A 26,912-nucleotide genomic window follows, 5' to 3' on the forward strand; every position below is an offset into this window, starting at 1 on the left:
CAACACCAGCTGTTGAGGAGACTCAGGCCTTCATGGTCACATTGATGCAAAGAAACCACGACTAAAGGACACCAATAAGAAGAAGAGACTTGCTTGGGCCAAGAAACCTGAGCAATGGACATTAGACAGGTGGAAATCTGCCCGTTGGTCTGATGAGTCCAAATGTGAGATTTTTGGTTCCAAGCGCTGTGTCTTTGTAAGACGCAGAATAGGTGAATGGATGATCTCCGCATGTGTGGTTCCCACAGTGAAGCATGGAGGAGGAGATGTGATGGTGTGGGGGTGATTTGCTGGAGACACTGTCTGTGATTTATTTAGAATTCAAGGCATACTTCAAGCCATCCCACCTGGTTTGCGCTTAGTGGGACTATCATTTGTTTTTCCAACAGGACAATGACCCCACACACCTCCAGGCTGTGTAAGGGATATTTTACCAAGAAGGAGAGTGATGTAAGTGGCCTCCCCAATCACCTGACCTCAACCCAATTGAAATGGTTTGGGATGAGTTGGACCACAGAGTGAAGGAAAAGCAGCCAATAAGTGCTCAGCACATGTGGGAACTCCTTCAAGACTGTTGGAAATTCATTCCAGGTGAAGCTGGTTGAGAGAATGCGAAGAGTGTGCAAAGATGTCATCAGGGCAAAGGGAAGAATGTCAAATATAAAATATATTTGATTTGTTTAACACTCTTTTGGGAACTAGTTAAAAAAGCAAAATCAGATTATTATGTTAATACAGTATCTGAATGTACAGGAAATCCAGCTAAATTCTGGAAAGCTGTTAAATCACCGAAGTGTTGTGTCTCCTCTTCTCTCCCATAATAAATTAATTTAGATTCTGTCCCAATTACTGACAAAATGTATATCATTAATCATCATTTTATCTCTACAGGCTTTATATTTGAATGTATTTCAAAGCCAGCTCTTGAAAAGAGTAGTTTGGATGTAGATGGTGAAAATTCACTGATAAAGAAGTCCTGGATGCTTTGTTAACATTAGACATGGGCTGATCATTTGGAGCATCCCTTATTACTGGATCAGTAGCCAACATTTTTTATTTAACATTGTTATCAGGAAGGCATTCGACACTGTTGATCATTATCAAGAGTAGGCCTGGGATATACAGCCTATTTATGGTTTCAGAATTACCTTAGTGACAGAACTCAGGCCATCTTGATAGATGGGGTTAAATCGGAATTATTTTAGCAACAGAACTCAGGCCATCTTGATAGATGGGGTTTAATCTGAATTATCTTTGCGACAGAACTCAGGCCATCTTGATAGATGGGGTTTAATCTGAATTATTTTAGCAACAGAACTCAGGCCATCTTGATAGATGGGGTTTAATCTGAATTATTTTAGCAACAGAACTCAGGCCATCTTGATAGATGGGGTTAAATCTGAATTTCTTGAGATTCAAAAGGTGTTCCTCAGGGTTCGATAATGGGTCCATTATTGTTCACGTTGTATATTAATGACATAGGAAACACTGTTAAAACTTGTAACATTCATCTCTATGCAGATGACAGAGTTATGTATTCCTGTGCCACCTCGGTGCAGCAAGCCATTTGTGAACGTCAGCATGACTTTGATTCAATTCAGAAATCACTTACAGATCTTAAATTAGTGTTAAATATAAGTAAAACCAAGCTCATGTTGTTCTCTAGGTCACGGAATGTTGACACTGAGGTCCTGCATATCTGTTCTATAAATGGAGCCCACATTGAGCTTGTTTCTCAATATAAGTACCTGGGTGTCTGGATTGATGACAAGTTGTCCTTTGTAATGCATATAAAACATCTGACTAAGAAGCTAAGATTGTTTTTTTATATCGAAATATGCCTAATACCCTGACTACACCGCTTGCGTCGCTTGCGCGAGAGTTGCAAAATAAATTTAGAAATCTATGTTAGTCAATTATTGCACTCACACTGCTCGCACGTGTCAACAAGTGTCTGCATTGCCAAAAGATAAAATAGAAGTCCTTTCTATTTCTGACGCAGATCGCACTTATAGAAGCACGTACCCACGTGTCATCTCCTCATTGGTTATACCCACGTGGGTGATTGAAAGACGAACTATGTTGCCGGTCGTCGTAGTAATACTATGAAAGTTTAGATGCCGATCACCATGTAAGTACAAAGATGAAAAAGCCTGGACGGAGGAGAGATGACTATAAAGAATTCGGTTGACCGTTTTATGTGTGGATTAATTGCCGGAGTAGAGGACCTTGTGCATTTCAGGTAAAATAACAACTCAATGTTTATATCCCAGGATAAATTACCTTGCAACAGCAAGCTAGCTAAATAGGACAAATTAGCTAGCAAGTGCCATAAATGTTTAATGCTTTTCGACCTGTCCCCAAATTTAATGTAATTGGTTCAGAGTTGATTTTGATATTTAACCTGCGTGTCGTGGTCGCGTTTGGTGTAGGGGGATAAAATAATTGTATGCACGATGGTGCACGCGCGCAGCCGGTTTGGGTTCCGTGTTAGTATTAAATATAGGAGAAAGATTGTTCAAACCACGCTTCTCCCTGTATCGGATTTTGGTGGTATTGTTTACATGCTGCACAACCTAAAACCCTTGGTTGCAATCTACCATTCAGTATTATGTTTTATCACAGGGGAATATTTTAGGACTCATCATTGTAGTCTGTATAAAATGTAGGATGTACCTCTCTGTCTGTAAGAAGAGAACACAATAACATGAAGTTAAAACCTGTTAGAGCTACTAGTTCCCCTTTGGGAACTCCCCCCACCCCCCCTGAGCTGTAATGTGGCGCAGGGAACGCAAGAAATAATCCTAAAAATATTTAACCTCCACAGAATCGCTTGAAAAATGGCTCAAATGAAAGATAAAGAAGTTATTTATCTACCCAGCAAGTCAGATTTCTAAAATGTTTTACGGCGAAAACATAGCACATATTTATGTCCAACCACCACTGCATACATACCTCATTAGCATAGCCAAGTAGGAAAAAATATGCAGATAACGTCAGCTAACAAGGAATACACATCATAAACTTTGACTAAATATGCATGTTTTACATATGTATGGCAAGATAAACTTCTTCTAAATGCAATCGCTATTTTACAATTATTTTTAACGTTACATTTGGCCTTCACTAGGCTATAATAGGGAGTCGGCGCTCCCATTTAGCATACTGACTCCTCTATCTTGGAGTCGACAGAAACCCAAAATGAAGACATAAATATTCCCTTACCATGGCTGTTCTTCCTTCAGAAGACCTGGAAGGGTTAATACTCACCAAGTTAGCGTTCAGTTTTCAAGTCTGTGTCTTTCCGTTTTCAAACTAGACACTTTTCGGTCGAAATGTATGCAAATTTCAAGTGGATGCGCACCAAAACGTCGAAAGTATACATTATATTTCGAGTAAACTTGTCAAACTATGTTTATAATTAAGCCTTAACATGTTATAAAGGTCTACAGCAATCGTGAGGGCGAACAGAGAAACACACGTTGTTCAATTCATCCTGAGGGAAAGAGAGAGAAATTTCCCAGCTGGCATTGGTGAAACTTTTTTTTTGCGTCACCGGGACGTTTGGGCACGCTGAACGTCTCGTGAGCGCGCAATTCTCACAGTTACACGCCTCATCGAAAGCAGGCTTCACGCTGAAGACGTAGAAACTGTTTCCATGGTTATAACTGCTTGGGAAGTGTGTATACGATGACGTTGAAGTGGTGGCAACTTTTTTCATTACAAGAGAGACTTTGGGAGAATGCATGCCCTGAGACTTCTGCTTTACATAGAGACAAAATTTAAACGGTTTTATAAGCTTTAGAGTGTTTCCTATTCGATAATAATTTTTATATGCATATATTAGCAACTTTTGACAAAAATTTATCATGTTTTATATGGGTGCCGAATTCCTCCAGAAGGGGCAGTAATTCAGGGCTAGCCCCAATTAATGTGTATCAATCCATCCTCTCACCATTCTCCTGACGATGATGATCTTGGGGCCCAGAGTTTTACTGATGATGAATATGGCCATGAGACGAAGACAGAAGATGATGAAGTCGATACACAGGATGACCTTCCCTGCATAGAACAACCTGGTGGTCAGTCTGCAAGTGAAATATACAGTAGATCAGTTGTATGAGATCATCTCTTGATAGACATTAACCTCTTCAGTCGACCCTCTACTTTTTTGAAAATTTTGTTAAAAATCGCGCAACATTTCAGCGCCCTGCTACTCATGCCAGGAATATAGTACGTTCATATGGTTAGAATGTGTGGATAGGAAACCCTCGGACGTTTTTAAAACTGGTTAAATCACGACTGTGGCTATTACATAACGTGCGTTACATCGGAAAGCGCAGGAAAACCTGATCACAGAAAATGGAAATAAATATCCTTGCGCCACTTCCAGCAATTGTTAACAGTGAGCCGAATTAGATAAGACCGAGCATTCAACTCCCACAGCATCCCCATGTTGTCGAGTATCTTGTGAATTTAATCATCTTTGATTCTTGGTTGAACCGAAAGAGGGGCACCGCTTACCTCCGGTCTCCGCCCAGATCATTCCGGAAGAGCTCTCTCCTGAAATTTTTTCCAAGACGACAGCTAATGATATTTACATCGCCTACGGATGATTTTTATCGCTTATTAACGTTTACTAATACCTAAAGTAGCATTACAAACGTATTTCGAAGTGTTTTGTGAAAGTTTATCGTCTACTTTTGAATTTTAAAAATGACGTTACGTTGTGAAATCGCTGTTTTTTTCGTTTATCACACAGTCTACATATAACGATATCTTGGCTTTATATGGCCCGATTTAATCGAAATAAAGACCCAATAGTGTTTATGGGACATCTAGGAGTGCCAACAAAGAAGATGGTGAAAGGTAATGACTGTTTTCTATTTTATTGTGCGGTTTGTGTAACGCCGAAATGCTAATTATTTTGTTTACGTCCCCTGCTGTGCTTTTCTGTTGTAGTGTATTGGTGCATGCTATCAGATAATAGCTTCTCATGCTGTCGCCGAAAAGCATTTTAAAAATCGGACTTGTTGCCTGGATTCACAACGAGTGTAGCTTTAATTTGATACCCTGCATGTGTATTTTAATGAACTTTTGAGTTTTAACTAATACTATTAGCATTTAGCGTAGCGCATTTGCATTTCCAGAGCTCTAGTTGGGACGCAAGCGTCCCAAGTAGAGGCAACAGGTTAACGCTGGAATCATTAATGGTGAAACTGCTACGGCCATTTGCTGTATTACATTGCTACTGCACATGGAGCTGTTTCCCCACAGCGGAGTCCATCTTTAACGCTAGCTAGCGTTTCCTACAGTGGAGTCCATCTTTAACTCTATCTAGCGTTCCCTACAGCGGAATCCATCTTTAACGCTAGCTAGCTTTTCCTACAGTGGAGTCCATCTTTAACGCTAGCTAGCGTAACCCTACAGTGGATTCCACCTTTAACGCTACCTAGTGTTTCCTACAGCGGAGTCCATCTTTAACGCTAGCTAGTGTTTCTTACAGTGGAGTCCATCTTTAACGCTAGCTAGCGTTTCTTACAGTGGAGTCCATCTTTAACGCTAGCTAGCGTTTCCTACAGTGGAGTCCATCTTTAACGCTAGCTAGCGTTCCCTACAGCGGACTCCATATTTAACGCTAGCTAGCGTTCCCTACAGCGGAGTCCATCTTTAATGCTAGCTACCATTCTCTACAGTGGAGTCTAACTAGCGTTCCTTACAGCGGAGTCCACCTTTAACGCTAGCTAGCGTTTCCTACAGTGGAGTCCATATTTAACGCTAGCCAGCGTTCCCTACAGCGCGGTCCATCTTAAATGTTAGCTACCATTCCCTACAGTGGAGTTCATCTTTAACGCTAGCGAGCGTTAGAGGAAGAAGAACATGAGGAAGAGGAGGCAGCTCACCTGAAGGCCAGGCCGATGATGAAGAGCAGTATGGACAGAAAGTCTAGAATGTTCCACATGTCATTAATGTACATATCAGCCTTCTTACGGAACCCAAACCCATCTGGGTCATGGAACAGCTGAAGGCACAAACAAGACATAGTTAATACTGTAGACACATCCATCTTCTAACGTCATACTCGTTTGGCCAATTTATTTTGGCTAGGATGTGTGTGTGCGTGCACAGGACAATGTGTCTCACCTGTCGGACCTCCTCACAGATCAATGAGATGAGCCAGACATAGAGAAGCCCCTCCCTCCAGGAGGGCGTGGTCTGGAAGTCGATCATCAGCACCACAGAAAACAGCAGCAGGAAGCTGAAGTAGGACAAGATGTTCCAGTAGAACTTCACCTGTATGGGGAGAAGTCAACAGAGGTCAGGGGTCAGGTAAGGGTTAACAGCAACCGTTGAACTTCACCTGGAGAGAGATCAACAGAGGTTAGTGGTGAGGGGTTGGGTAAGGGTTTACCTGAGGAGAGGTGAAGAGGCTGACCAGCCGGGTGGAGACTGTCAACGGCTTCAGACCCAGAGGGTTCCTGGCAGGGAGGTCACTGAGGGGGCAGACGGCAAAGGTGAGAGGTCAGGAGGGAGAGGTCAGGGGTGAGGTGTCAGGTAAGTGTTTATAGCTGCAGAATGTAACTCAATATGCAACAGAAATGTCACCCTTTGTCCTTCTAGTGCACTACTTTAATAGGGAATAGGGGGCCATCTCGGAAAGATCCCCAGTCTACTTTTATAGGGAAGAGGGGGCCATCTGGGACAGACTCTCAGTGTATAATCAGACTCACTGTACAGGATACTTCCTCCTGGTGCAGGCCTGGCTTCCTGTTAATGACTCCATGGTGAGCAGCTCAGCACTCCTCTCTGCCTCTCTCTGGATGGACTCATCACGCCTGGGGGATTAGAGAGGATTTTACTCATCCAGACCCAGAACATGTTCAGCGTTTAGTCATTTATACATCCAGTTAGATTCACTTCCCTGAGTGAGCAAGATGGCAGTTCAGTCTTCTACCATTGGTGTTGCTGCAGCCATGTGGTGTGCCTGAGGTTTTACGACATTCTCTCTCCTCACCCAGACTCTGTCCTCCTATCTCTGGTAAACCACTACATTGTTACAGAGCTGTGGCCAGCAGTACCTACCTGAATCCCAGGAAGCCAGTGTAGATGAGCCGGAAGAACAGCACAGAGTAGCACCCTCCACAGAGGGGTTAGTGGACAGAGGTTAGTTACCTGAATCACAGGAAGCCAGTGTAGATGAGCAGGAAGAACAGCACAGAGTAGCACCCTTCACAGAAGGGTTAGGGGACATGGTTAGGGGTTAGGGGCCGGGGTTAGGGGACAGGGTTAGGGGCCACGGTTAGGGGCCAGTGATAGAGGTTAGGGCTTAGGGGCAAGGTTAGGGATCAGAGATTAGTTACCTGAATCCCAGGAAGCCAGTGTAAATGAGAGGGAAGAACAGCATACATAGCAGCACCCTCCACAGAGGATTGTCCGCCGCCAGCTCCCCACACCAGATCTGGGTCAGGAGAGCCTGGGGGAAACAGAACGGAAGACTCAGGACCAGATCTGGGTCAGGAGTGACTGGGGGAGACAGAACAGACGACTCAGGACCAGTTCTGGATCAGGAGAGCCTGATTCTGGATCAGTTCTGGATCAGGAGAGCCTGAGGTTTTGGGGGAGACAGAACAGACAACTCAGGACCAGTTCTGGATCAGGAGAGCCTGAGATTTTGGGGGAGACAGAACAGACGACTCAGGACCAGTTCTGGATCAGGAGAGCCTGGGGGAGACAGAACAGACGGCTCCGGACCAGTTCTGGATCAGGAGAGCCTGGGGGAGACAGAACAGACGACTCAGGACCAGTTCTGGATCAGGAGAGCCTGAGATTTTGGGGGAGACAGAACAGACGACTCAGGACCAGTTCTGGATCAGGAGAGCCTGGGGGAGACAGAACAGACGACTCAGGACCAGTTCTGGATCAGGAGAGCCTGAGATTTTGGGGGAGACAGAACAGACGACTCAGGACCAGTTCTGGATCAGGAGAGCCTGGAGGAGACAGAACAGACAACTCAGTCACGACCCAATCACAGAAACAGTGCTACACAACACAACACCTGCTTTAGAAACCGTTTAATCCACTACTACTCCACTAGATCTCACAAGACCAAAGGAAGTGTAAGGAAAATATTTGCGAGAAGTGTGATTAATTAAATACAATTCAAAAGGCTAGTGATAATATAACTGGAGTTACCTGAACCCCAGAATGACATTTGACCTACCTGAACCCCAGAGTGAGCAACAAAGCTCTTGTCATCAGCCTCCAGAGCCAGCCTCAGACAAGTGGTTTGACCCCAGGATGAAGAGATCCGGATTAGCAGCCTCTGGGCACGCTCCTCATCACAGCAGTGGCACTTATTGAACACACCTGAGACAACACACACGCACACAGGACATACAATGAACACACCTGATAGACAGGACAAGACAACTCACGGAACACACCTAAGAGAGACAGGACTTGGTCACTCAGTCTCACCACAAGATAACAGGACTGACAGACGGGAGAATAATTTGTCAAATAACAAAGTCTGCTCATTAATTTACAGTGCTTGACTTGGACTGAAATAGATGTCAGTACTCATTTTTGGTGTCGGTACAATTTATATTTAGGTGCAGGGCCCAGTTGCATAAAACCCTTCAGAGTTTACCTTAAGGAATTACCTTAATAACTACATGAATGGAACAATTAATGTATTATGGATTGATTGTTTTGATAGTTGTTATGCTAATGGTGACATGGGTAAAGAATTTGTGTACCAAAGACATTGACACTTTTCTCAGCATGTCCTGGTGAATGAAGAGGGCGAACTCTGATCCTGAGAGTGAAACTGACCTATATCCAAATTGCAATTTTTGATGATAATGATAATACTCAGGAACTGTAGCAAGTTTATGTTAATGGAACATAGAGTCCATGGGCATTGCCTTATAAATAGTGAGATCATGATGCTTGTCCTGGGTCATGTTCATTAGGCACTAAACGGAATAAATCTTATTAAACCTGGAATCACTACCTGGATTTATCCAACAAGATATGCTAATATTAGTTTCGACAGATGGTGCTATAGGGATGGAAATGGCTGCGTCCACCATGCTAACCAACGGGAGTATGCTCAGTTTCAACATGATTTGTTTCGTACTGATGAAAAATGTACTCTGACTTAGATTGCTGAGAATTTCTTAACAATATTTTAATGTCTTATTAAAGCTTGTAGAGAGCTCAGGACCTCAGACTGGGGCAAATGTTAATATGGACAGTATGTCTTAGTGTGACGGCTACTGTAGCGATGGTTAATAAGGACAGTATATATTATTGTGTCGGCTACTGTACCGATGGCGTGTCTCTCATAGTGTTTGGCCAGTTCTCTCATCTCCTCCGCCTCATCCTCCTCTTCCGCTCCTTCCTCAGCCAGCTTCTTCAGGATCTTACTAGCGGCCAGAGCTGCTGACGTACAGTCCCGGGACTGCACACAACGAACAAACATGTTAAGAGTAATAATATTGATTTCTCTAATCATATATTCTTATTTAGTCTGTTTCAAGCATTTTGCTTTAACTGCAGAATGAATACTTTGGGACAACTAGATAACTAGATAACTGGATAACTAGATAGCTAGATAACTGGATAACTGGATAACTAGATAACTAGATAACTGTATAACTAGATAACTGGATAACTGGATAACTAGATAACTAGATAACTGTATAACTAGATAACTGGATAACTGGATAACTAGATAACTAGATAACTGGATAACTGGATAACTAGATAACTGGATAACTGGATAACTGGATAACTAGACAACTAGATAACTGTATAACTAGATAACTGGATAACTGGATAACTAGATAACTAGATAACTAGATAACTGGATAACTAGATAACTAGATAACTAGATAACTGGATAACTAGATAGCTAGATAACTGGATAACTGGATAACTAGATAACTAGATAACTGTATAACTAGATAACTGGATAACTGGATAACTAGATAACTAGATAACTGTATAACTAGATAACTGGATAACTGGATAACTAGATAACTAGATAACTGGATAACTGGATAACTAGATAACTGGATAACTGGATAACTGGATAACTAGACAACTAGATAACTGTATAACTAGATAACTGGATAACTGGATAACTAGATAACTAGATAACTAGATAACTAGATAACTGGATAACTAGATAACTAGATAACTACACCAGACAGTCAGTTCGATATTTAGACTGCCCTGCACTGGTTCCTAACCTACTCTACCTGCTCCCAGGCGATCTCAGCCAGCTCTTTCTGGTTCTGCAGGATGGCCCAGAGGAAAAGGTCTCTGCCTGGGTCTCTGAAAGTCTCCTCTCCCCTTTCTGAATCTCTCCCTGGTCCTCTGTCTGGGTCTGGCGAGGCCTGGAGCTCCAGCTGCTCTTTAGGTGGCAGCTAGCACAGAACAGATAGGTGGGTCAGTAGACAGCACAGAACAGATAGGTGGGTCAGTAGACAGCACAGAACAGATAGGTGGGTCAGTAGACAGCACAGAACAGTTAGGTGGGTCAGTAGACAGCACAGAACAGATAGGTGGGTCAGTAGACAGCACAGAACAGATAGGTGGGTCAGTAGACAGCTAGCACAGAACAGATAGGTGGATCAGTAGACAGCACAGAACAGTTAGGTGGGTCAGTAGACAGCACAGAACAGATAGGTGGGTCAGTAGACAGCACAGAACAGATAGGTGGGTCAGTAGACAGCACAGAACAGATAGGTGGGTCAGTAGACAGCACAGCACAGATAGGTGGGTCAGTAGACAGCACAGCACAGATAGGTGGGTCAGTAGACAGCACAGAACAGATAGGTGGGTCAGTAGACAGCACAGAACAGATAGGTGGGTCAGTAGACAGCACAGAACAGATAGGTGGGTCAGTAGACAACTAGCACAGAACAGATAGGTGGGTCAGTAGACAACTAGCACAGAACAGATAGGTGGGTCAGTAGACAGCACAGCACAGATAGGTGGGTCAGTAGACAGCACAGAACAGATAGGTGGGTCAGTAGACAGCACAGAACAGATAGGTGGGTCAGTAGACAACTAGCACAGAACAGATAGGTGGGTCAGTAGACAGCACAGAACAGATAGGTGGGTTAGTTAGTTAGGTTAGTTAGTTGGGTTAGTTAGGTGGGTTAGTTAGTTGGGTTAGTTAGTTGGGTTAGTTAGTTAGTTAGGTTAGTTAGATATGTTAGTTAGTTAGGTTAGTTAGATAGATAAGTTGCTTTATCTTGGACAGGTCGCAATTGTAAATGAGAACTTGTTCTCAACTTGCCTACCTGGTTAAATAAAGGTGAAATAAAAAAAATAAAAAAATAAAAATGTTAGGTTAGTAACATACTCTGTTTCACGGAATCATGGCTCTCTCCATATATACTGTCCCCGTCCATATATCCAGCTAGGTTCTATGTACATCGCGTGGACAGGAAGAAAGAACTCTCCGGGAAAAAGATAAGTGGAGATGTATGTTTTATGATTAACTACTCATGGTGTGGTTGTGGTAATGTACAGGAACTCAAGTCCTTTAGTTCACCTGACCTGGAATACCTCACCATCAAATGCTGACCGCACCTTCCGAAAGAATTCTCTTCAGTCAACGCCACAGCCGTGTATATTCCTCCTCAAGCCGATACCACGACATCTCTCAAGGAACTACATTGGGCTTTGTGCAAACTGGAAACCGTATATCCAGAGGACGTATTTATTGTAGCTGGGGACTTTAACAAAGCAGATCTGAGTAAATGCTACAGAAGTTTTATCAAAACATCGCCTGCGCTACTGGTGCCTCAAAAACTCTCAACCATTCCTACTCATGCAAAACACCAGTCTCAATGTCAACAGTGAAGAGGCGACTCTGGGATGCAGGCCTTCTAGGCAGAGTTCATCAATTAGCCTTTTAAAATGATAACCTTGGATTAGCTAACACAACGTGGAGTGATTGTTGCTGTTAATGGGCCTCTAGATATTCCATAAACAATCTGCCGTTTCCAGCTACAATAGTAATTTACAACATTAACAATGTCTACACTGTATTTCTGATCAATTTGATGTTATTTTAATGGACAATTTTTTTTGTTTTTCTTTCAAAAACAAGGACATTTGTAAGTGACCCTAAACTTTTGAACAGTAGTGTGTGTATGTACATAAAAATATATCACTCCTGTCTCCTGTCTCCGACAGGGTCTCTATTTTTTAATTCCATTCTTTTACATTTCAGATTATTTTACTGAACTGTTGGAGCTGGGAACACAAGCTTTACGCTACACCCGCAATAACATCTGTTAAATATGTGTATGGACCAATCACATCTGTTAAATATGTGTATGGACCAATCACATCTGTTAAATATGTGTATGGACCAATCACATCTGTTAAATATGTGTATGGACCAATCACATCTGATAAATATGTGTATGGACCAATCACATCTGTTAAATATGTGTATGGACCAATCACATCTGTTAAATATGTGTATGGACCAATCACATCTGTTAAATATGTGTATGGACCAATCACATCTGTTAAATATGTGTATGGACCAATCACATCTGTTAAATATGTGTATGGACCAATCACATCTGTTAAATATGTGTATGGACCAATCACATCTGTTAAATATGTGTATGGACCAATCACATCTGTTAAATATGTGTATGGACCAATCACATTTGTTAAATATGTGTATGGACCAATCACATCTGTTAAATATGTGTATGGACCAATCACATCTGTTAAATATGTGTATGGACCAATAAAAGCTGTTAAATATGTGTATGGACCAATAAAAGCTGTTAAATATGTGTATGGACCAATAACATCTGTTAAATATGTGTATGGACCAATAACATCTGTTAAATATGTGTATGGACCAATCACATCTGTTAAATATGTGTATGTGGTCAATACAATTTAATTTGGTTTTGATTTGATTTGATTAGGTGGACAGCTATAGAAACCAGACACATATAGTCTCTATAAAGTATATCTAGCCGGCAGCTACAGAAATCGGAGACATGTGACTCACCAGCTGGATTCGGTCTTTGAAATTGTGTTTTTTTTTACATTGGATAAAAGTAGAGACTCAGAGCTACAAAATGGTATACCATACACTGCGTTTGATGAACAATGGGAAAGTAATTCTGCTTTGAAAGTTGATTAACTTGTAAACACACTTTTGAGAAAATGGCCTTTGAATGTTTTGATACCTAGTGAAGAGCTCTTCTTTGTCTACACCCATTCAGCATTGTTCACACCCCCTTAAGCTTTAGCCCCACCCATCTTGTTTCGCTCTCGAAGGGCACACTCGACGCTCTGGCCGATGATTTGTTTACCTCTGGATAACAGGAAAACAGCCTAACCAGCTCTGCTGGCAACAATTTCATTACTCTTTTTTGCCGACGTTTACTGACATATTCAACGGGTGTTGTACACTTTAGCTTAAGACGTGTAGCTACCTAGCTAGGTAAACAATGAACCTAGCTAGGCAAACAATGCGTGAGATCACACACGTCACGTAACATTAGCTAACGAGCCAGCCAGCTAACGTTATCTAGTTAAACAATAATGAACATAGTGCCAAATCACGTATTGACTACACTCCATGAATCTGCTGGGAGCTAACCAACCAGGTTCAATGTCAGCTAGCTAACATTAGGCTCTAACTAGCAAAGCAAAAGGCTCCAGGATACAAATAATAACATCATACACAACGTTAGCTAGGGAGCCATCCAGCTAACGTTAGCTAGCTAGCTAACAATACACTTTAGCTTAAAACATGTTGCTAGCTAGCTAGGTAAACAATAAGCCTAACTAGGTAAATAACGTGTAAGATCACACACGTCACCTAACGTTAGCTAATGAGCCAGCCAGTTAACGTTAGCTAGTTAAACAACAATGAACATAGTGCCAAATCATGTCGTTACTATCTTACATGAATCTGCTGAGAACTAAACAACCAGGTTCAATGTTAGCTAGCTAACATTAGGCTCTAACTAGCAAAGCAACCGGTTCTGGGATACGAATAATAACATCATACACAACGTTAGCTAGGGAGCCAGCCAGCTAACATCAGCTAGCTAGCTAACAGCACACTTTAGCTTGAAATGAAACCACTTTGTCAAAATGATAAACGTGTAATATCTGAAAAATGTAACTAGCTAACGCTAGACTATCTTACCTTTATACATCATCGCGCATGATGGATGCGTCTCCCTGTCATGGATGCCATGCCATGGTGGCCCTTAGTTTGAAGATGTAATCCAGAGACAGGTGTTTCCTCCATGTCTTTAGCTATCATAATCTAATTCCACTGATTTAAAAACTTGATCCTCCAGAAAGTGGAGAACAACACTTATACAGCTCCACTAGACAATATTTTATTTTTAAAGCCACGTTTGACAGGATTACCAATACAGACTGACTAGCTCAAATAGACAGAAGCCTTCTGTATGGCAGATCAATCCGAACTTCTCTCGGCATGTCCAGCATACTCATAATCTCAGCCAATCATGGCTAGTGAGAACGTTGTTGTCTTTTTCTGTGGCTTAACCAACAAGGCTCGTAGTTTAACAATGTTATTCGTATTTACAGATGGCATACAACTTTGATATTAAGACACATGAAATTTCACATGTTCCAGAAGGCATTTCTGCCAAAAACCGCATTTTGATAAAATATACATTTAAAAAACATTCAAATGGCTCTCTTGTGAAGTCATTACTTGCGACATACGCCTACTTTTCTGAAACGGGTCACATATAGTCTCTATAAGGTATATCTAGCTAGCTGCTACAGAAACCATAGACATATAGTCTCTATAAGGTATATCTAGCTAGCTGCTACAGAAACCATAGACATATAGTCTCTATAAGGTATATCTAGCTAGCTGCTACAGAAACCATAGGCATAGCTAGCTGCTACAGAAACCATAGACATATAGTCTCTATAAGGTATATCTAGCTAGCTGCTACAGAAACCATAGACATATAGTCTCTATAAGGTATATCTAGCTAGCTGCTACAGAAACCATAGACACATAGTCTCTATAAGGTATATCTAGCTAGCTGCTACAGAAACCATAGACATATAGTCTTTATAAGGTCTATCTAGCTGGCAGCTACACGAGACATCCAAATAACTGGCCACGATATTATGACCCCACACCAGATCCACTGCTTCTGTCACCATGGCGATGCTGTCTGACACAGTTTGATACTCACTGTGACAGCGACATCCTCCTTGGGTTCCTTTGGGTACCTGGTGGAGTGCAGGCCAGGCAGGGGGTAGAGGGGCTGGGTGAAACTGCCCAGTAGGTGGCGTATCTCATCCGAGACGTGACTGAGAGAGATGGTCCTCCCTGCAGCACCCCGAGGACTCAGAGTCTGACTACGTCGACTCTTCTCGGTCTGGATGCGCTTGGCTAGGCGGCGTGGGAAGAAGCAGGAAGTGGGCAGCTGGGTGTAGAGGTCACACAGAGTGGTCTGGTCCCCCAGGAACTCTCTCAGACACACTCCGTTCTCCAGGAGCAGCCGGACAAATTGCGGCTTGTGGCCCAGCAGGGCTGAGAACATGGCCTGATGCAGGTCACTGGACTGGACAGGAGAAGAGTGATTTCTTCAACATGATAACAATACTGTAATCTTGGAATTACCTTTTAAAATATTAAATTTAGTCTATTACCATTGACTCTGTACCGGTACCCCCTGTATATAGCCTCCACATTGACTCTGTACCGGTACCCCCTGTATATAGCCTCCACATTGACTCTGTACCGGTACCCCCTGTATATAGCCTCCACATTGACTCTGTACCGCTACCCCCTGTATATAGCCTCCACATTGACTCTGTACCGGTACCCCCTGTATATAGCCTCCACATTGACTCTGTACCGTAATACCCTGTATATTCCAAATTCAACACCTGCGATTACTGTTTGCCTCGCTGTATGTCTCTCTCAGATGTCAATATGCCTTGTATACTGTTGTTCAGGTTAGTTATCATTGTTTTAGTTCACAATGGAGCCCCTAGACCCACTCTGCATACCCCTGTTACCTCCTTTGTCCCACCTCCCACACATGCGGTGACCTCACCCATTACAACCAGCATGTCCAGAGATACAACCTCTCTCATCATCACCCAGTGCCTGGGCCTACCTCTGCTGTACCCGCACCCCACCATACCCCTGTCTGCGCATTATGCCCTGAATATATTCTACCATGCCCAGAAACCTGCTCCTCTTATCCTCTGCCCCCAACGCTCTAGGCGACCAGTTTTGATAGCCTTTAGCCGCACCCTCATACTACTCCTTCTCTGTTCCGCGGGTGATGTGGAGGTAAACCCAGGCCCTGCATGTCCCCAGGTACCCTCATTTGTTGACTTCTGTGATCGAAAAAGCCTTGGTTTTATGCATGTCAACATCAGAAGCCTCCTCCCCAAGTTTGTTTTACTCACTGCTTTAGCACACTCTGCTAACCCTGATGTCCTTGCCGTGTCTGAATCCTGGCTCAGGAAGGCCACCAAAAATTCAGAGATTTCCATACCCAACTATAACATCTTCCGTCAAGATAGAACTGCCAAAGGGGGCGGAGTTGCAGTCTACTGCAGAGATAGCCTGCAAAGTAATGTCATACTTTCCAGGTCCATACCCAAACAGTTCGAACTACTAATTTTGAAAATTACCCTCTCCAGAAATAAGTCTCTCACTGTTGTCGCCTGCTACCGACCACCCTCAGCTCCCAGCTGTGCCCTGGACACCATTTGTGAATTGATCGCCCCCCATCTAGCTTCAGAGTTTGTTCTGTTAGGTGACCTAAACTGGGATATGCTTAACACCCCGGCAGTCCTACAATGTAAGCTAGATGCCCTCAATTTCACTCAAATCATCAAGGAACCCACCAGGTACAACCCTAACTCTGTAAACAAGGGCACCCTCATAGACGTCATCCTGACCAACTGGCCCTCCAAATACACCTCCGCTGTCTTCAACCAGGAACTCAGCGATCACTGCCTCATTGCCTGTATCCGCCACGGAGCCGCAGTCAAACGACCACCCCTCATCACTGTCAAACGCTCCCTAAAACACTTCTGTGAGCAGGCCTTTCTAATCGACCTGGCCCGGGTATCCTGGAAGGACATTGACCGTATCCGATCAGTTGAGGATGCCTGGTCATTCTTTAAAAGTAACTTCCTCACCATTTTAGATAAGCATGCTCCGTTCAAAAAATGCAGAACCAAGAACAGATACAGCCCTTGGTTCACTCCAGACCTGACTGCCCTCGACCAGCACAAAAACATCCTGTGGCGGACTGCAATAGCATCGAATAGCCCCCGTGATATGCAACTGTTCAGGGGAAGTCAGGAACCAATACACGCAGTCAGTCAGGAAAGCTAAGGCCAGCTTCTTCAGGCAGAAGTTTGCATCCTGTAGCTCCAACTCCAAAAAGTTCTGGGACACTGTGAAGTCCATGGAGAACAAGAGCACCTCCTCCCAGCTGCCCACTGCACTGAGGCTAGGTAACACGGTCTCCACCGATAAATCCACGATTATCGAAAGCTTCAATAAGCACTCAACGGCTGGCCATGCCTTCCGCCTGGCTACTCCAACCTCGGCCAACAGCTCCGCCCCCGTAGCTCCTCGCCCAAGCCTCTCCAGGTTCTCCTTTACCCAAATCCAGATAGCAGATGTTCTGAAAGAGCTGCAAAACCTAGACCCGTACAAATCAGCTGGGCTTGACAATCTGGACCCTCTATTTCTGAAACTATCTGCCGCCATTGTCGCAACCCCTATTACCAGCCTGTTCAACCTCTCTTTCATATCGTCTGAGATCCCCAAGGATTGAAAGCTGCCGCAGTCATCCCCCTCTTCAAAGGGGAGACACCCTGGACCCAAACTGCTACAGACCTATATCCATCCTGCCCTGCCTATCTAAGGTCTTCGAAAGCCAAGTCAACAAACAGGTCACTGACCATCTCGAATCCCACCGTACCTTCTCCGCTGTGCAATCTGGTTTCCGAGCCGGTCACGGGTGCACCTCAGCCACGCTCAAGGTACTAAACGATATCATAACCGCCATCGATAAAAGACAGTACTGTGCAGCCGTCTTCATCGACCTCGCCAAGGCTTTCGACTCTGTCAATCACCATATTCTTATCGGCAGACTCAATAGCCTCGGTTTCTCGGATGACTGCCTTGCCTGGTTCACCAATTACTTTGCAGACAGAGTTCAGTGTGTCAAATCGGAGGGCATGCTGTCCGGTCCTCTGGCAGTCTCTATGGGGTGCCACAGGGTTCAATTCTCGGGCCGACTCTTTTCTCTGTATATATCAATGATGTTGCTCTTGCTGCGGGCGATTCCCTGATCCACCTCTACGCAGACGACACCATTCTATATACTTTCGGCCCGTCATTGGACACTGTGCTATCTAACCTCCAAACGAGCTTCAATGCCATACAGCACTCCTTCCGTGGCCTCCAACTGCTCTTAAACGCGAGTAAAACCAAATGCATGCTTTTCAACCGATCGCTGCCTGCACCCGCATGCCCGACTAGCATCACCACCCTGGATGGTTCCGACCTTGAATATGTGGACATCTATAAGTACCTAGGTGTCTGGCTAGACTGCAACCTCTCCTTCCAGACTCACATCAAACATCTCCAATCGAAAATCAAATCAAGAATCGGCTTTCTATTCCGCAACAAAGCCTCCTTCACCCACGCCGCCAAGCTTACCCTAGTAAAACTGACTATCCTACCGATCCTCGACTTCGGTGATGTCATCTACAAAATGGCTTCCAACACTCTACTCAGCAAACTGGATGCAGTCTATCACAGTGCCATCCGTTTTGTCACCAAAGCACCTTATACCACCCACCACTGCGACTTGTATGCTCTAGTCGGCTGGCCCTCGCTACATATTCGTCGCCAGACCCACTGGCTCCAGGTCATCTACAAGTCCATGCTAGGTAAAGCTCCGCCTTATCTCAGTTCACTGGTCACGATGGCAACACCCATCCGTAGCACGCGCTCCAGCAGGTGTATCTCACTGATCATCCCTAAAGCCAACACCTCATTTGGCCGCCTTTCGTTCCAGTACTCTGCTGCCTGTGACTGGAACGAACTGCAAAAATCGCTGAAGTTGGAGACTTTTATCTCCCTCACCAACTTCAAACATCAGCTATCCGAGCAGCTAACCGATCGCTGCAGCTGTACATAGTCTATTGGTAAATAGCCCACCCATTTTCACCTACCTCATTCCCATACTGTTTTTATACTGTTTAAAAAAAAAAAAATTTTTTATTTACTTTTCTGCTCTTTTGCACACCAATATCTCTACCTGTACATGACCATCTGATCATTTATCACTCCAGTGTTAATCTGCAAAATTGTATTATTCGCCTACCTCCTCATGCCTTTTGCACACATTGTATATAGACTGACCATTTTTTTTTCTACTGTGTTATTGACTTGTTAATTGTTTACTCCATGTGTAACTCTGTGTTGTCTGTTCACACTGCTATGCTTTATCTTGGCCAGGTCGCAGTTGCAAATGAGAACTTGTTCTCAACTAGCCTACCTGGTTAAATAAAGGTGAAATAAAAAAATAAAATAAAAAAATATATAGCCTCCACATTGACTCTGTACTGTAATACCCTGTATATAGCCTCCACATTGACTCTGTATCGGTACCCCCTGTATATAGCCTCCACATTGACTCTGTACCGGTACCCCCTGTATATAGCCTCCACATTGACTCTGTACCGGTACCCCCTGTATATAGCCTCCACATTGACTCTGTACCGTAATACCCTGTATATAGCCTCCACATTGACTCTGTATCGGTACCCCCTGTATATAGCCTCCACATTGACTCTGTACCGGTACCCCCTGTATATAGCCTCCACATTGACTCTGTACCGGTACCCCCTGTATATAGTCTCCACATTGACTCTGTACCGGTACCCGTGTATATAGTCTCCACATTGACTCTGTACCGGTACCCCCTGTATATAGCCTCCACATTGACTCTGTACCAGTACCCCCTGTATATAGCCTCCACATTGACTCTGTACCGGTACCCCCTGTATATAGTCTCCACATTGACTCTGTACCGGTACCCCCTGTATATAGTCTCCACATTGACTCTGTACCAGTACCCCTGTATATAGCCTCCACATTGACTCTGTACCGGTACCCCCTGTATATAGTCTCCACATTGACTCTGTACCGCCCCTGTATATAGTCTCCACATTGACTCTGTACCGGTACCCCCTGTATATAGCCTCCACATTGACTCTGTACCGGTACCCCCTGTATATAGTCTCCACATTGACTCTGTACCGGTACCCCCTGTATATAGTCTCCACACTGACTCTGTACCGGTACCCCCTGTATATAGCCTCCACATTGACTCTGTAAAGGTACACCCTGTATATAGCCTCCACATTGACTCTGTACCGGTACCCCCTGTATATAGCCTCCACATTGACTCTGTACCGGTACCCCCTGTATATAGTCTCCACATTGACTCTGTACCAGTACCCCCTGTATATAGCCTCCACATTAACTCTGTACCGGTACCCCCTGTATATAGTCTCCACCTTGACTCTGTACCGGTACCCCCTGTATATAGTCTCCACATTGACTCTGTACCGGTACCCCCTGTATATAGCCTCCACATTGACTCTGTACCGGTACCCCCTGTATATAGTCTCCACATTGACTCTGTACCGGTACCCCCTGTATATAGTCTCCACACTGACTCTGTACCGGTACCCCCTGTATATAGCCTCCACATTGACTCTGTATCGGTACCCCCTGTATATAGCCTCCACATTGACTCTGTACCGGTACCCCCTGTATATAGCCTCCACATTGACTCTGTACCGGTACCCCCTGTATATAGTCTCCACATTGACTCTGTACCGGTACCCGTGTATATAGTCTCCACATTGACTCTGTACCGGTACCCCCTGTATATAGCCTCCACATTGACTCTGTACCAGTACCCCCTGTATATAGCCTCCACATTGACTCTGTACCGGTACCCCCTGTATATAGTCTCCACATTGACTCTGTACCGGTACCCCCTGTATATAGTCTCCACATTGACTCTGTACCAGTACCCCCTGTATATAGCCTCCACATTGACTCTGTACCGGTACCCCCTGTATATAGTCTCCACATTGACTCTGTACCGGTACCCCCTGTATATAGTCTCCACATTGACTCTGTACCGGTACCCCCTGTATATAGCCTCCACATTGACTCTGTACCGGTACCCCCTGTATATAGTCTCCACATTGACTCTGTACCGGTACCCCCTGTATATAGTCTCCACACTGACTCTGTACCGGTACCCCCTGTATATAGCCTCCACATTGACTCTGTAAAGGTACACCCTGTATATAGCCTCCACATTGACTCTGTACCGGTACCCCCTGTATATAGCCTCCACATTGACTCTGTACCGGTACCCCCTGTATATAGTCTCCACATTGACTCTGTACCAGTACCCCCTGTATATAGCCTCCACATTAACTCTGTACCGGTACCCCTGTATATAGTCTCCACCTTGACTCTGTACCGGTACCCCCTGTATATAGTCTCCACATTGACTCTGTACCGGTACCCCTGTATATAGCCTCCACATTGACTCTGTACCGGTACCCCCTGTATATAGTCTCCACATTGACTCTGTACCGGTACCCCCTGTATATAGTCTCCACACTGACTCTGTACCGGTACCCCCTGTATATAGCCTCCACATTGACTCTGTAAAGGTACACCCTGTATATAGCCTCCACATTGACTCTGTACCGGTACCCCCTGTATATAGCCTCCACATTGACTCTGTACCGGTACCCCCTGTATATAGTCTCCACATTGACTCTGTACCAGTACCCCCTGTATATAGCCTCCACATTAACTCTGTACCGGTACCCCCTGTATATAGCCTCCACATTGACTCTGTACCGGTACCCCCTGTATATAGCCTCCACATTGACTCTGTACCGGTACCCCCTGTATATAGTCTCCACATTGACTCTGTACCGGTACCCCCTGTATATATTGTTATTATGTTGTTAGACTGTGCTGGTAGACTATGCAGGTAGACTATGCAGGTAGACTGTGCTGGTAGACAATGCAGGTAGACTGTGCAGGTAGACTGTGCAGGTAGACTGTGCAGGTAGACTATGCAGGTAGACAATGCAGGTAGACTATGCTGGTAGACTATGCAGGTAGACTATGCAGGTAGACTATGCTGGTAGACTGTGCTGGTAGACTGTGCTGGTAGACTGTGCTGGTAGACTATGCAGGTAGAACATGCAGGTAGACTGTGCAGGTAGACCATGCAGGTAGACTGTGCAGGTAGACTATGCAGGTAGACTGTGCTGGTAGCCTTTGCAGGTAGACTATGCAGGTAGACCATGCAGGTAGACTGTGCAGGTAGACTATGCAGGTAGGCTGTGCTGGTAGACTGTGCTGGTAGACCATGCAGGTAGACCATGTAGGTAGACTATGCAGGTAGACTGTGCAGGTAGCCTGTGCTGGTAAACTGTGCTGGTAGACTATGCAGGTAGGCTGTGCTGGTAAACTGTGCTGGTAGACTGTGCTGGTAGACTATGCAGGTAGACTATGCAGGTAGCCTGTGCTGGTAGGCTGTGCTGGTAAACTGTGCTGGTAGACTATGCAGGTAGGCTGTGCAGGTAGACTATGCAGGTACTCTGTGCTCTATCACCACCCTGTGAAGTTCATCAAGCCCATCACCGTGCTCTATCACCACCCTGTGAAGTTCATCAAGCTCATCACTGTGCTCTATCACCACCCTATGAAGTTCATCAAGCTCATCACTGTGCTCTATCACCACCCTGTGAAGTTCATCAAGCCCATCACTGTGCTCTATCACCACCCTGTGAAGTTCATCAAGCTCATCACTGTGCTCTATCACCACCCTGTGAAGTTCATCAAGCCCATCACTGTGCTCTATCACCACCCTGTGAAGTTCATCAAGCCCATCACTGTGCTCTATCACCATCCTGTGAAGTTCATCAAGCTCATCACTGTGCTCTATCACCACCCTGTGAAGTTCATCAAGCCCATCACTGTGCTCTATCACCACCCTGTGAAGTTCATCAAGCCCATCACTGTGCTCTATCACCACCCTGTGAAGTTCATCATTTATTTAATCTGTAGCCTAATAAACTGCATGGTTTCCCAAGTCGTAGTGGAAGGACCACACAACATATCATCGCGTGACTTTACTTCCCTATGCTGGTTATTATATTATGATATATATAATATATATATTATTATTATTATATATATTATTATATCAACACTTGCACATATAAAGGATTTCCATTTCTCACATTATTAATTTTACTGACACAAAAAGATCCCAACATGTCAAATTAACATATTTATACAATTGTACCGAAACTTCCTGTTTTCATCACATCGTGATTTTGTTTTTATACAGTATGACTTCACTCGCATAAAAACTGTGTATCTAATGTTTAAAAAAAAAAATTTGATCAAATTATACCCCACTTTCGTGGTATCCAATTCTATAGTTATGACCTTCTCTCATTGCAGTAACTCCCGAAAGGGCTTGGAAGAGCCTCAGTGCTTCTTTTACACACGGCTCTGATTGAAAGTTAGCCGAACCTACCTTCCACTGGCTATCCTCAGTGAAGATGTCAGTCTTAGCGATGTCCACTCTGTTCCAGGCTACGGCTAGCTCCAGTTGTCTCTCCCAGCGCTCCATCCCAACAGACTCACTGCTCCTGTTGGCTGGGAGGGGAAGAGGAGAAGAGAGAGAGATAAACCTGGATTAGAACTAAGGCTGCGGTGTTTCCCGGAAGTCTAGACCTTATAACCAAGGCAACCAGGTGCTGATCAGGTTGCGTGTGCAGTTCAAAACTGATATGGAAACTGATATACATTCTTCCAATGTGGAATTTAGAAAGTGACTTACTCTGCATAATTTAGCCGTAATGCGAATGCTTAGAGCTTAATATGAGACAGCCTGCATTAGTCTGGTAATATGTGACACCGTGATGCATCAGAATGTCCAGATGAGGCACTCAGATTCTTCTAGATGGCGACGAATGAGACTAATTACAGAACGTCTCAGTCTGAGAGACATCCTAAACTCAATCATCTACTTCAGGAAGTGTCAAGAAGAGTCTAAGGTTTCAACATTAACACACTGTCTGGAAACCAAGCGGACAAAGTGCTGCTCATGTACTCAGCATGAGTAATGTAACTCTGACTCAGCAAAAGAGCCTGTTATTCTGAGGTACTCAGCATTAGTAATGTTTCTCTGTGACTCAGCAGAAGAACCTGTTATTCTGAGAAGCTACAAGGCCTGGTTGTTACCTTTGAGCAGCGCCTGGAGAATGGCCACATCAACATCACCGTGGTTGTCTTCACTCATACGGAACACTGTCAGTAGCTGAGGCATCCTGATGATGTCCTGAATCTGGAATAAAGGACTGAAACTCAGCTACAATATAAAGTATTCACTTTAAGAAGGAGCTCCATGTATTTACTAACCGTGTGAAACCAGAATGACCGGCTGGTTTAACAAGGCTATGTATTACCTTCTTGGTCCATTCTATGATCTTGAGCTCTGTGAAGGATTCATACTCCAGACCGAAGAACCGTTTCATTAGCTGGTGGACGACAGACAGGGTAACCTTGGTAACGGGGAGACCAGCCACATGGGCGAGGACGTCCGCAAGTCTCCCTGACCCTTCCAGGACGACACAGGGGGTCCTGTTCAGCATGGCACCGTAGATGGTCTGAGGTGGGGTGATGCGTGAGAAGAGAGGTCAGGGGTCTAAGGTCACAGTGCACGAGACCATCCAGTCAGAAGAATACGATGAAGAAATTCAACTACTGATTCAACTACTGACCTGGTCCCCCATTCAGCACCACACACATGATATTCACACTGAGAGTGCCTGGTCCCCCATTCAGCACCACACACATGATATTCACACTGAGAGTGCCTGGTCCCCCATTCAGCACCACACACATGATACTCACACTGAGAGTGCCTGGTCCCCCATTCAGCACCACAGACTGATGATACTCACACTGAGAGTGCCTGGTCCCCCATTCAGCATCACACACATGATACTCACACTGAGAGTGCCTGGTCCCCCATTCAGCATCACAGACTGATGATACTCACACTGAGAGTGCCTGGTCCCCCATTCAGCATCACACACATGATACTCACACTGAGAGTGCCTGGTCCCCCATTCAGCATCACAGACTGATGATACTCACACTGAGAGTGCCTGGTCCTCCATTCAGCATCACACACATGATACTCACACTGAGAGTGCCTGGTCCTCCATTCAGCATCACAGACTGATGATACTCACACTGAGAGTGCCTGGTCCCCCATTCAGCACCACACACATGATACTCACACTGAGAGTGCCTGGTCCCCCATTCAGCACCACACACATGATACTCACACTGAGAGTGCCTGGTCCCCCATTCAGCACCACACACATGATACTCACACTGAGAGTGCCTGGTCCTCCATTCAGCATCACAGACTGATGATACTCACACTGAGAGTGCCTGGTCCTCCATTCAGCATCACAGACTGATGATACTCACACTGAGAGTGCCTGGTCCCCCATTCAGCATCACACACATGATACTCACATTGAGAGTGCCTGGTCCCCCATTCAGCATCACACACTGATGATACTCACACTGAGAGTGCCTGGTCCCCCATTCAGCATCACAGACTGATGATACTCACACTGAGAGTGCCTGGTCCCCCATTCAGTATCACAGACTGATGATACTCACACTGAGAGTGCCTGGTCCTCCATTCAGCATCACAGACTGATGATACTCACACTGAGAGTGCCTGGTCCTCCATTCAGCATCACACACATGATACTCACACTGAGAGTGCCTGGTCCCCCATTCAGCATCACAGACTGATGATACTCACACTGAGAGTGCCTGGTCCCCCATTCAGCACCACACACACTACTGGGATCCTCACTCCACTCTCTGGAGGAGACAGACAGACAGACAGACAGACAGACAGACAGACAGACAGACAGACAGACAGACAGACAGACAGACAGACAGACAGACAGACAGACAGACAGACAGACAGACAGACAGACAGACAGACAGACAGACAGGTACTCGGCTTAACTCTGTTTCTTGAACTGTATTGTTGGTTAAGGGCTTGTAAGTAAAGCATTTCATGGTATTCGGCGCATGTGGAAATTTTGATTTGATTTGATAGACAGAGTCACACAAACACAGACACAGATGGGGGACTGACAGCAGACAGCACTGTGAATTACTGACAAACGGTTGCTGTGATTCTCATGTTTCTCTAACAAGGACACAAGCACAGAAAGATTAGAGAGAGAAAGAGAGAGAGATATCGATCACAATCCTACCTCTGTTTCCCAGAGGCTGCTGGGAGATTAGTCTCTCTAGTCGGGAGCATAGTTCTATCTCGACTCCGTAGCATCCGTGTGTTCCATCATCCACCAGCAGGAAGTGGGAGTGGTTGTTGTCTAGACAGGAGAGGTGACCCTGAGACTGCATGTCCAGAGAGTAGTGGGCTGGGAACCGGCCCTGGAGAGTACATTAGAGGTTTGGGGTGAGGGAGGGTTAAGGGTAGAACAGCCCCTGGAGAGTACAGTAGAGGTTTGGGGTTAGGGAGGGTTAAGGGTAGAACAGCCCCTGGAGAGTACAGTAGAGGTTTGGGTTAGGGAGGGTTAAGGGTAGAACAGCCCCTGGAGAGTACAGTAGAGGTTTAGGGTTAGGGAGGGTTAAGGGTAGAACAGCCCCTGGAGAGTACAGTAGAGGTTTGGGG

General features: G+C 44.7%; 1 protein-coding gene across 2 annotated transcripts in view; it reads right to left on the reverse strand.

Annotated features, from left to right (window-relative positions):
- The window catches only part of trpm2 (transient receptor potential cation channel, subfamily M, member 2), a 78,626-nt gene that overhangs the window by 16,598 nt on the left and 35,116 nt on the right, over positions 1 to 26,912 (reverse strand). Inside the window, exons 5-19 of one of the 2 annotated variants that reach the window (XM_065019785.1) lie at positions 26,491 to 26,671; positions 26,025 to 26,086; positions 24,643 to 24,843; positions 24,419 to 24,521; positions 23,709 to 23,830; positions 15,258 to 15,629; positions 10,269 to 10,436; positions 9,334 to 9,466; positions 8,222 to 8,367; positions 7,362 to 7,474; positions 6,732 to 6,836; positions 6,413 to 6,494; positions 6,145 to 6,294; positions 5,904 to 6,022; positions 3,956 to 4,088 (exon numbers count right to left, since the gene is read on the reverse strand). In XM_065019785.1, coding sequence (XP_064875857.1) covers positions 3,956 to 4,088; positions 5,904 to 6,022; positions 6,145 to 6,294; positions 6,413 to 6,494; positions 6,732 to 6,836; positions 7,362 to 7,474; positions 8,222 to 8,367; positions 9,334 to 9,466; positions 10,269 to 10,436; positions 15,258 to 15,629; positions 23,709 to 23,830; positions 24,419 to 24,521; positions 24,643 to 24,843; positions 26,025 to 26,086; positions 26,491 to 26,671 — 2,190 coding nt within the window. Of the gene's footprint in view, positions 1 to 3,955; positions 4,089 to 5,903; positions 6,023 to 6,144; positions 6,295 to 6,412; positions 6,495 to 6,731; positions 6,837 to 7,361; positions 7,475 to 8,221; positions 8,368 to 9,333; positions 9,467 to 10,268; positions 10,437 to 15,257; positions 15,630 to 23,708; positions 23,831 to 24,418; positions 24,522 to 24,642; positions 25,480 to 26,024; positions 26,087 to 26,490; positions 26,672 to 26,912 lie in introns of those variants that run through there. The other variant, XM_065019784.1, reaches the window with a different exon arrangement.

Source organism: Oncorhynchus nerka, linkage group LG1, assembly GCF_034236695.1.
Source record: "Oncorhynchus nerka isolate Pitt River linkage group LG1, Oner_Uvic_2.0, whole genome shotgun sequence".
NCBI lineage: Eukaryota > Metazoa > Chordata > Actinopteri > Salmoniformes > Salmonidae > Oncorhynchus > Oncorhynchus nerka.